At 39.4% G+C, this 12,414-nt stretch overlaps 1 protein-coding gene across 1 annotated transcript in view; it reads left to right on the forward strand.

Moving 5' to 3' along the window:
- The window catches only part of arhgef9 (Cdc42 guanine nucleotide exchange factor 9), a 216,215-nt gene that overhangs the window by 29,837 nt on the left and 173,964 nt on the right, over positions 1 to 12,414 (forward strand). Inside the window, exon 2 of the mRNA XM_012965915.2 lies at positions 8,009 to 9,680. Within this exon, the coding sequence (XP_012821369.2) occupies positions 8,079 to 9,680 (1,602 nt within the window). The 5' untranslated portion in view covers positions 8,009 to 8,078. The remainder of the gene's footprint in view (positions 1 to 8,008; positions 9,681 to 12,414) is intronic.

The raw sequence follows: 12,414 nt of genomic DNA on the forward strand, positions 1-12,414 counted from the left end.
CAGGGTTTATCTCCCCTTTTAGATATTTCAAAAGTAATTTAAAATTATGTATTTTATTAAATTCATAAATACATTTAAAATGTCCCCCCACATTGTAATTAATCTCAAGCCTAGTTGCATGGCATATTTATAAACGCTTTGTCCCGTGGCCTTGGAGAGGAAATATGGGTTAGAGGTTGGGCTGAGAGTCAGCACATGGAGTCGGGTCTGGCCATTGTTAAACTGAAGTTGCACTCTGGGGTGTTCTTTTAGCCTAGGAAACAATAGGCCTCAACAGAGTCTATTTTTAGTTGAGTGTGCAGTCATTGTGTGTACTGAGTATTGTTCCAGATGTTAGACATGGATGGAAGCACAATATTTGCAGGCTTAACTGGACCTCTGTAACCCCTTACATCACTTCCAGCAGGGATGAATACGTAATGTGATCCGATTGTTGGCATCAATGGCAAATTACTTCTTGGTTTGGTTACCCACATGGTCCAATCAGTTTTACTTTGTATGTCCAGTTTTACACCCAGATGTTCCAGACATCACCTCAGTGGTCACACACTGTGAATCTTGGTATGTAATAAAAGAATCGGTGGTCTATACCAGACCTATGTAGGAGGAACTGGCATGGGACTAAACACTGCACAGCTTTTTGCACATAAACATAATGTGCTGCAATTATAAAACACAGTATTGCCTAATGAACTTAGCCTGTTTTATCTGTAGTACATATCATCTTTAAGAGACTAGGAATATTCTTTGGTCCCTGCATAAATATCATGCATGTTGGTGTTCAAAATAACTCAAAAATAATATTCCCAATTTCTCCAAGTGTATCATCTTAGTTTGGATAGTTTTTGTTATACCATTGAGCATAAGCGTACGCCAGCTGGTTTGTGTGAAATAGCCTGTTACCAAGGTGTGTGTTGCGATATGTGCCAACCCAGTGTCGGACTGGGGTACCAAGGGCCCAACAGAAACCCTAGGCCCACTCTCCAGACCACCTTTCCTTCCCTGTTCACACACTTTCTTTAATTTCCTTGTTATTTCTTTTTACATACTATTATCTATCCTTTCCTCCATTTCTTCTGTTTCTTCTCATTGGTAATAAAGAATTGGTAATGGCCATTGTATAGGTATACAAGGCAAATCGTTGGGTGAGCAGATGTTTTCTTTAGGAAGTTTTCCTCGTATCCTGGTGGGCCAATCCGACACTGTGCCCACCTTAGTGCCATTCTAATCTTTGCGCCTCTATAATCAACTAAAGTGGCAAACACTTTGCGCCTGGTAGCTTTAAGTAAATATACCCTTTAGTGCCCCAATGTGCCATGCTCAGGGGCCCCTACAGACCTGCAAGAGCAGTGAGAGTCTTACAGAACCTGGTAGAAAATTCCTTATGAACAAATAAACACAAGACGTGCAGTAACATGAGGGAACAGTAGATATGCCGTATAATAGTGAGGGGTTGTTTCTGGTTTCTGACTTGCCCTATTGCATTTAATTTTTCCTGTGAATATAGTATGGAAGGTCTAAAAGTAGCTAATGTGCTTAGAGTGTTGCTTCCTGGCTTACGATTCTGAGGGTTGTAGAACAGAATTATTAGAGAGCTGTGAGTTTGACTTCAATAACGTTAAACTTTTAGGATAATATATTGATATTCTGAGACAATTTGAAATTGTTCTTTTTAATTCCAGTTTTTTCTGTTATTTAGCTTTTTGTTCAGAACCTCTCCAGTTTGGCATCTGGTTGCTAGGGTCTTTTTTACCTTAGCAAGAAAGCATTGGTTTGAATGAGAGACTGGAATATGAATAAGAGGGGGCCTGAGTAGAAAGATTAATAACATTAACAGTAAAACTGGCCAATCACAACATTGCTAGGAATAGGACATGCTATAACAAATTAAGAGTTAATTTAAAGGTGAAGGTACCCTTTAAATTGAACGTCCATCTAGGAGGGAGGTTTGTTGCATATGATCATCCCAAGTGGCATCACATTTTCTCCTATGAATGATGGATAAGGGCCTTGTGCTTTAAGTAAAAGAATGAAATGGTTCAGGCTACTGCGTACATGAAACACCTCCTGCTATTGACCCTATTTGGCACACATGCCAGCATGTGGATGCCTGAAAAACACGTGAAAATGAAATCTGTACAGTTATGTCATTAAAGGGACAGGGCCCATTGGTTTTATTCTATATTATGCCTACTTAAGTTGTAATCTCTGTGGCCACTAGAGCAGATGAAGACAGAGGTATCCCAAAATTGATTTCACTGACTATACCTAATCATTATCACTACATAATAAGCATCCTTTGGTCTAATTACTCAGTAAAATCTTTATAGAGATAACAGTGCTGTTATCTTGACCTCTGGCTTCAAAAAGGGCAAGAAAGGGCCAGAAACTTTGCCTGTTTTCCTGACCTAATAAAACACATTTTGCAATGAGGAAGTGCATTCTGTTTCTGTTGTAATCTTGACCTCGGGGTGAGCAACTAACAACTATAATTTGAATGATGCTCCAAGTTTAGGGGGTTTTGCCCATATGTGTTATAAGCCTTAGTCCAATATAGATAGAATTTTATCATTACTTATGCATAGCCTGTGTGAACAATTAACACTACTTGGTAGTTGTGTTTAAGCTCACTGCCCTATGTATCCCTCAGCCCCTCATGGAATGGAAAGCTCATTTTGCTTGGATAGAAATGTGAAGCCTTGGTTGGCATTGGCTTCTTTAGGTGGAGGAGCTGTTGTATTACAGTTGGTTTCCTGACTGCCGTGGGAAATGGGGCCTTTCAGCACATACGAACGGAAATTGCCTGTTTTTTTTTCTACTTCTTTGTAGTTCAGCAAGTGAAGTGGCGGGATGACATCAGGCTGCATTGTGTCACCATTGCTGCTGGGATTGGCCTAGATCAGTTTTGCTGTAACACATTTAAGTTCTTTTGGTGCTTGAGAAGTCTCCAATGTGTTGCCATGGATTAAAGATCTTTGTAGCCTGGAAGGGTTAACATCTTCACCCCCTCCGCCATTGTCACTTGTGCCTTTACTTTTTACTTCCTTCCTGCTCCTACTTCCTATCCCACAGGAAGTACGGATATTCCAGGACATCCTTAGCTTGCATGTAATTAGATGACCAAGAAGCTCTAAGCCATTCCCCTCAACTATTTACTTCTTTCATTTAATGCCATTTAAATATTTCTTCTCATTGCTACAAGATCTTTTCCACCTCCTACCATTCATAACTTTGATCCAGGAACCTTTCTTACATGAAAGCCCTTGCATCAGAACCATACAAGGAAGCCCTGGCCCCCATCCTCATCAATTCTGGCACAAATATTATTCCTCCAACAGAAAAGGTTCCTATGCAGAAAAGGTTCCTATCTATACACTCACATATAGAAACTATATGTACACCAATACCTATACTAATTGTATTTTTATATTAGCATTTATTTATGTGGTTGGGAGCTGTCCGACTGGTTAACTTAATGAGCAAATGTATGTCTAAGTGGCTTTATATTTTTGTAAATGTTTAGTAACAATATTAGTGTGGGTTATACTGTCCAGGGAGAATTAGTAATTGGACCATGTTTGTGTGTTCTACATTCTGTGTTAGAAGTAACCAGTTACATAGCACCCATAGACTTAAGCAGAATAGTTGCCTCAGGTGATAGTCATAAAACTTTGGCACCATATTATTTTAGGAAATAGCCAATACATTTCCTGGTTCCCTCAGCGGTCACAGTATCTGCTTGCTCTATATGTCCCTAAGCAGAAGAGTTGGGTTTATATAGCATGGGGGTTTAACAGTTGTAGTCTATATAATAGGGTTCCCAGTTTTCAGGCTGTCTGTGATGGTCTGAAAACATGGGACTGGAATACTCTGTTGCTGTAACAATACAGATGCAGAGGAATCCAGACCATACCATGTAAATACTATCTGGCCTATAGTTTGGGCTCCTAGGTTTCAGACTACCTACATTGAAGCTTGGGACACAAATCATGGCTCAAAGAATGCTTTGCTGCTTTTACTGTTGTGAGGCAGAAGTCAGATGGGGTTAGATAAGCCTGTTATTAAAGAAATCTCAGTACATGGGTATGGAAAGGTCGGCTGTGCAAGCGCTGACACATATCATTAGGCTTTTGCTCTGGTGATTGACTGCTGGAGAATTCTGCTAAATTCCACAAGCCATTGACTACTTCAGTGCCAACAGTGCCTTTGCTAGAGTCCGGCATTGCAACAGTTTGTGTGAAACTCGTGCCAAGAGGAAAATCTGGTTGTTAGTTCTCAGTTAGGTGTGAGTATCCTAGTAAAAATACAGAAATTGTGTTTCCTTCTGAAGAACATTCATGCTGACAGGATAGCCATATTGCTTTCTGATCCATAGAACAATGTGGAGCTCAGGCTCACAAAGCTATTGTAAATATTATATTCTCTTATCTGCTGTATTACACAGAGCCAAGACTCACATGTGCAGTATATCTCCTGTCATAACCTGTCATAGTCATCCCAGTACCAGAATTATATTAATAGTATTAAACAGATGTCTCACACAGACCCCCTTTATTATGCAGAGCAAAACCACAAAATGTTCTCACTGAAGCCCAATTGCTTATGTATATGTATACATGTAGGGTTTCATTTACTGATTTAACATAGGTACTGAGTGGAAGCAATTAGCATTAGAATCTATAACTGACAAGCTGAGAAGGGACAGTCAGGTTGGCAAAACAGTCAGGTTAGGAACTTCAAGTAACAATTACTTACAAAAGCAGCCTAGAATGATCAACATGACCTATAGGGAACTTTTTATGTAGATTCATATTTTAAAAAGTTTTTTTTTCATGTCAGTATCACTTTAATTGCGCCTGTTAGAAAAACGCTACTACAATATGTGAGCAAAATATAATGTATTTATGTGTTATCACCTGGTCAGTGGCTCCCTTGCTTCTCTACATGGCTTTCATCTTATTTGCAATATTGGTGTTAGGGGAATTCTAATGCATGGCATTGTCGGTTGCATGGTTTTCTGATTAATGCCCCCTCAATTAGTAAATGAGGCTCAAAAAACACTAATAACAACAATGATGTCATATGGATTGCTGATGTCACCTGAAGGTGGTCATACATGTTGCGATCCACTTGTTTGCCGAGGTTGCCAAATGAACAGATCTTCTCCTGATATGCCCATGTAATGTGGGCAATATTGGGTTAATACAATGGAGATAAGTTGCCAAATTGGTGTGAAGGACCAGAATCAACAGCTGATATCTGCCCTTGTATGGAAGGCAAATAATTCAAAAATTATAAAAAATAAATAATGAAGACTTGTTGCTTAGAATTAACCATTCTTCCTGTTACAGTCAGAGCTGCATTATTTCCTGTCAGGTGATCTCTGAGGGAGTACACAGGTCATCATAAAATGGTGGCTAAAGGGAAAAGATTAAAAAAAAAGGGCAATATTTACTTATATATATTACAGTTTGGTAAGATTCTTGAATAGACCATTTAAAATTATATACACTATCTGTCGGTTAAGTATTCATTCTGGGGGTATAATCTTCCTTTAATAAAGAGCAGGTCCAGAACTACATAGGTGATAGAATAGGTAGGTGATATTAGCTTACGTATAGGCAGCGGCGCTCCTTTTATGGTGATACCTGCAGTAGAACCTAGTATAAAACTCAGTGCCATGCGCTTGTTGGCACTATTACACAGAGATCAGCATATTGTATAGAGCAATACAGGCTTATCCTAGTCTGTTCAGGGTAGATCTGGGCATAGAGTAGGCAGTGAGTGGGCCAGCTCCATTGCACAAACCAATTTTTGGGGATGCACAATACATGGGGCATTTCTCACCCAATGGCCCAAGGCTTGTATCTTGGATCATAGCAGTAAATCTCTGGCACATGGGAGATTTTTAAGTCTCATATTTTCTTATTTTCAAACATTTCTGTGCATGACTAAAAATGTATAATTAGGAGTTGCTCTTACGTTCTTTATCGGATGCTCTTTTCCCTCCCAAGAACTATATTCCTCAGTGCTGGACATACAGCAGACAGATGCTTATACAAACAAGATATATAAGAGGTTCTGTTACTTTTCCCTCAATCACTCTGATTTAGCTTAGCTCTGGGATGAGAGCTCAGTACTCTTTGTACATTATATAATATTCTGTATGGCATCTAGAAAATGTGAAGGTTAAAGACTTTTCTCCCATGCCCAGACTTGCCTCCACATTTACACATGCAGTTTGCCATTGCGCTGGCTCTATACCGTGACATGGAAGCGTCGGCATGGTCGGATCAGGAATGAAGATGAGATTATTCCCTTGCGTGTGAGCCTTTGCCTTCATTTCATTTGTAAAGGTGTAACCCTTTTGTTGCCAGAAGCCGGCAACTTCTCTAGGCGTAGTTGATTTTTCTGTATGTGAAGTAAGGCGGTTTTCTTTCTTGAAGAAAAAAAAAATCTCCAAATAAACTGTGTGTAGCAAAAAACTGTGTCTGTCTGTCTGTGATTGTTCTGATAATATTAAATACACAAGGGCACACATCTCAGGATATTAATTCCACTTACAAATAACTATTAACTATTAGAAATGAATGAATATATATTAAACACTTGCTTAGAATTTTATTTCCTTTCATTATAAAAATAAACCATGTTTTTGGTGTGGGACCCCTTTCTGGTACACCTAGACTCCAGCCAGCATTGCTGTAAATGTTAAGTAAATATTTTCTCCAAACAGGACACCTCTTCATTTTTTTTTACACTTTGTTTTCAAGTTCAGGTAAAGCTTATATCTGGCAAGCAAGCTTCTCTAGGACAACGGTTGCCAGCTTTCTTCCCCTAGGCTGTACATGTTTATTATAGCATGTTTTGGGTAGATCTGGGCATGGTGTGGGCACAGACTGGGGTGTGGCCACGTTTGTCACTCTCTGCAAGGAGTCTGTATGTTCTTGCTATGCTTGCGTGGGTTTCCTCCTGGATATTCCAGTTTCCTCCCACACTGCAAAGACATATAGGCAAGTTAATGTAATATAATATATTTTCTGCATTTTACACCCCACCTTGCACTTTATACATAAATGACTTCAACCACTTTCACAGCCTCCCAGCAGCAATACAGACTAACCAAGCCACTTATGCTGTATTATGAGGTCAATGAATATCTGTATGCTCAGGGCACCAGACGTGTAGAACAAAGTACTTTTGATGAACTTTTAGTATGATACAGTGATTGATATTCTAAAACAATTTGCAATTTCTGTTAATTTATTTTGTATGATTTTTGAATTATTTAGCCTATTGTTCAGCTGCTCTCTGGTTTGGAATTTCAACAGCTATCTGGTTGCTAGGGCTCAATTTAACCTAGCAACCAGGCACTAGTTTGAGTAAGACTGGAAAATGAAAAGGATGAGACAAGTTATAAAATGTTTCAATAACAATAAAACTGTAGCCTCACAGAGCATTAGGTGTTTGGCTGAAGGGGTCAGTGACCCCCATCTGAAATTTAGAAAGAGTTAAAAGTTAATTTAAAGGTGAACTACCTTCTTAAGTGATCTTATGTGATTTGTTTCTGAGCCAGGTGACTGACTTTTTAAAAGAAGACATGATATGGGATTACAGTTACTCACTTGGAGCTTTACTCAGTTATTGCCCACTGAAGAAATCCCAGGTGATGGACTGACTGATATTAGCCTTGCATTAGCCGTACAAATTTAGAGAACAAGAGACTGGGCAAACCTGCACCACTAAAGTATAAAAATATATCTACCAATCAGAGATTGACTTTCAGTAGACTTTTCAAAGATAATAACTCAATGGAAGCTATGGTGTATAGCACTTATGAGTCTTAGCAAATGAGCTCCCCCTATCATTGCTATCAGCAGTTGTTTGTAGCACTTTTTTAGGTCAGATTAAAAAATAACTCTCAGAATGTATTTTTCTTTTATTCCTGTGGAAAGCTATTTGAGATAAATGGTTTAACTGGGTTTTTGTTACTTTATTGTTTTTTCAGCTTTCTTTGACGACTGATGGACTGATGGACTAATGGAGAAATGACGATTTAAAAAGCTGGGACATGAGCCATGGAAATTGTGAATGGCGATATAAATAGTCACACGGATGTAGCATCTAATGGGTACATGAATAAAAGCTTCCAAGCCTGTCCCAAGGAGAGGAACACTAGCGCCATGGCTATCTGTGAGTTTGAGCACTGCGATGTGGGTGGTACTACCACAGAGCTGCAAATGGAGGATGCAGCGGGCAGGTATGAAAAGAAAGCAAAAGGGCCCAGAATTTGGAGTTTTGTGAGCAGAAGGAGGGCAAATTCAGCAAGGAACAAGAGGCCTCAGTCTATGATTCTCACTAGTGAGATCAATGAGCCTAAACCTAAACTGTCTTTCATGGACAAGGTAAGATCTTTCAAAAGGTTACGGTCATCTACATTCTCCAAAAGTTCGGTGCTTCGCAACTCCAAGGCTAAGGTTCAGAGCCTGCCTACCGAGAACGCTGATGTGAATAATGCTCGTGCTTTGTTTAGAACAAGAAAATTTGCAGATGGCCAAAGGCCTTACAGGCATTCCTATGCCGGGTATATTGATGACCTAGACTGTTCATTTGAAGACGTTGAGCTAAACATTTGTATCTCTGAATGTGACTCCAATGAGAACAAATGGCTTAGAGATATGGCGGTTGGAATGAATGGAGATACGGACATTATAGATAATGAAAGCATGACCAGCCATCGCAGACATGCCCTTACCACTAAGAGCTCAACTATTGCTGAGGGGGAAATCCAAAGAAGAGGTCTTAAAATCCCCCCTGAGCACCGCAGGGGCCGGACCTCTTACATGTGGAATTATCTGAAAGGGATTTCACTGAATAACAAAGAAAGCTCAAAAGTTGAGGATAAAATAGACAAAAGTACTTTTCATAATGTAGAACTCACAGATACTTCTTCAGCTGCCAGTGACAAAAGGACAGAGGATAATGTTGACCAGACAAAATCATCTGATAGTGCCAATGCAACCAAATCCAAAAATCTTGGCGGAGTCTTTAGGTTTTTCAGCAATATGGCAGAAGCAGCCAGAAAGTGGAGGGGCTCTTCCAGATCTTCCACAACTGAGGATCAAACTTCTCAATCAACTCCTCGGACTCCTAGACTGCACAGCACTGCAAGCAAGGAACCTCTGGTTATCGAAAATGAAAATGCTCTAACACTTTCACTAGAATTACCTAGATCTACTGATATGGTGACATGTGATAGCCATGCCCAGATCTACCTACCTGTTCAAGATATTTTACCCATCCCCACATCAAAGGTAGAATATGATGAGCAACTATCAGATCATGAACAAATAAGTGAGGAGACGACATATTTAGGCAAGAACCATTTTGAGGATGAAGAACTAACACAGTCTTCTCACTCACCACCTTTACTGGAATCATTTGAGGAACATACTATTTCTAGAACAGAGAGTCCCAGTCAGTGCATGGATACTCATTCTATAAATTCTATAACCTTAGATGTGTCCAAAGAGGATTGTGTTTTGCCAACAACCCCTGACAACACATATTTATATGAACAGAGCCGTTTGGAGGAACCAGAAGAAGATCCATTTGAATATAGCGATTCTGCAACCGAGTCTCATTTAGGCTTGTCCACCCCTTCTTCATCCTGTGAGGAGGTAAAGTCCTTGTGTAGTTTTCTTCTATATGCATGTTCTAAAATCAAGCCTGATTATACCAGTTTACCTTAGCAAGCAGGCAGTGGCTTGAACGAGAGACTGGAACATAAATAGGGGAGGGGCTGAATAGAAAGATAAGGAATAAAAAGTAACAACAATAAAACTCACCTCACAGGGCAATAGTTTTTGGCTCATTCATTCTCAGTTGACTGTAGTTATAGAAGTACATTCCAAGAACCATGTTTAGAAAATCATATGAGGGGCTGCGAGCCTTTTTTACTTCACTTGGCTTTAAAGGATATGCAACCCCTCAAAGCAAATGAATGTAAAACTGTTCAGAGCAATTTGCAGTTTACATTCATTTTTATTTCTAGTTTTCAAGATATCAGCAGTTTTTACACGGCTAATTATTTCTAAACAACTGCTTTACTTGCTTGGTCATGTCCTCCAACTGGCGATAGTCGAATGTACATTATTTTGGTGAAGATAGAAAGGCTTTTGATGCTGCTCTGCTTAGAACTGACCAGGGAATCCTGGTGACTTTTCTTTGCTTACTAACTTCATTTTCTGGGCAGAGCAACATTCCAAAACTTTCCTTTCATTACCTAGTTGGCTAAAAATAACCAGCAGTAGGTTCTGTTGTTTCAAATGTATTATATTTGCAGTGTAAAAACTACTAGAGGTATCAGACCCCTTCAGGGCCGGAACTAGGGGTAGGCAGAAGAGGCAGCTGCCTAGGGCGCAACGATTGAGGGGCGCCAGGCAGGAGCCTCTCCTGCCTACCCCTAGTGCTACTTTGTCATTGCCTCCGCCGCTTAACATTAGCGGTGGAGGCAATGACCGATCGAATCGCACCGCCCCCCTGCCCCTCCTCCTCTGCTTTGGCGCGCATGCGCCGTTCGGGGGGGGGCGGGGAGGTGGGCGGAGTTGGCCGACCGGGTTGCCTAGGGCGCCCGGTTGGCTTGGCCCGCCCCTGGACCCCTTATCCGGAAACCCATTATCCAGAAAGTTCCAAATTACGGAAAGGCCATCTCACATAGACTCCATTTTAATCAAATAATTCATATTTTTAATTATTATTATTTTATTTTTCTCTCTAATAATATAACAGTAGCTTGTACTTGATCCCAACTAAGATATAATTAATCGTTATTGGAGGCACAACAATCCTATAGGGCTTAATTGCTGTTTAAATAATTTTATTACTAGACTTAAGGAGATCCGAATTATGGAAAGACCTTTATCTGGAAAAACCCCAGGTCCCGAGCATTCTGGATAACGGGTTCAATACCTGCACTTGAAAACTAGAAGGTCCAATTAATATAAATTGCAAAACTGATTGCATTTAATAATAGAATATGGTTTCCCCTGTGTTGTGCCTGCTGGAGTAGATCTTTACATGGGGTGCATCTCTAACTTATCAAAAAGCCCCTGTAGTATAATTATAGTATATGTAGTGTAGTCTAGTTATAGTATATTTATATATCAGTTTGCAGTAGAATATGAAAAATATGAAGTGAGTGTTAGAGCTGACATTGCAGGTTACATGCTTTGTGCTAAATACCAAGAGTAACGTTGGACACAATTCAAACTTTAAGACAAATAAATAACAAAGACAGCATTTTATTTACCTACTGACCCAACTAACTAATCAGTGAAAAACTTAAATACATAAAAACATACAACACAATATAGAGATGGGAGATGTTTGCACTCACCAGAAAAAAAAAATCTAATTTATTTTTTCAATTAATTCACTGAAAAACAGGCTTTAATTCTTAGCAAAAGGGGATGGTTATATTTACAGTTAAGGCATATCATCTTTAAGGCTTAGTGATTATATAGATACATTTATAGTCCATTAGCTTGTAGTTCATTCAAGGTATCAAGGACAGTCAGCACCATCTACTGGCCATTTGAATTAAAGCAGTGTAATGATATCTATATAATGTAGGGGGGAAATGTTGGTTTATGAGGTAGAACCTACTGTGTTGACATGGACGTATCAGTGTGGCGACTCTGTAGCTTCAACATTTCTGGGTTTTGTATTCCACTATGAGCTTGCTGCTAAGGGTTAATATATATTTGCGTGTTTGGGTGATGCTACAGAACATCAGCATGGTTAGGTCAGATCGGCTTCTTGAAGTGCAAGGTGCCAGAAAAATATCTCGGAGATCAACATCATTTTATGGTAGATTAGTTTTATATTTATTGTAGTGAAATATTCTCGTGGTGAGATTGGTAAGATTCTATAGTGGCCTATAGAATCTTAATAAAACGGAATATATATGCTAATATTGTCCTTTTGCATCTTTTGCTTTTAACCACCATTTTCTAATGTGCTGGGCGCTCCCTCAGAGATCACCTGACAGGAAATAATGCAGCTCTGACTGAAACAGGAGGATGTGAGAGAATAAAAGACAGAACTATATATTCATTGGCTGATGTTAACAACATGTTTGTGTGCCCTTGGTTTGTTTGGGTGTACCGTGAATCAGATGATCTCTGGGGGCAGCCCTTAGTACTTAAAATGGCAGTTTTCTATTTAGGATTACCCATTGGGACATGCTACTTAAAAAGTATATTTTTATGAAAATGGTTTATTTTGATAAAGCAGGGTTTTATATATCAGCTTTTTTATGCAGTATATGTTTATAGAGACCTACATTGTTCAGGGGTATAGTTTTCTTTTAACCTTTGCAAAAGTTGTAGTGTGCTGTAGGAGTAGTGGAGT

The sequence above is a fragment of the Xenopus tropicalis genome, chromosome 8 (assembly GCF_000004195.4).
Source record: "Xenopus tropicalis strain Nigerian chromosome 8, UCB_Xtro_10.0, whole genome shotgun sequence".
NCBI classification, from domain to species: domain Eukaryota; kingdom Metazoa; phylum Chordata; class Amphibia; order Anura; family Pipidae; genus Xenopus; species Xenopus tropicalis.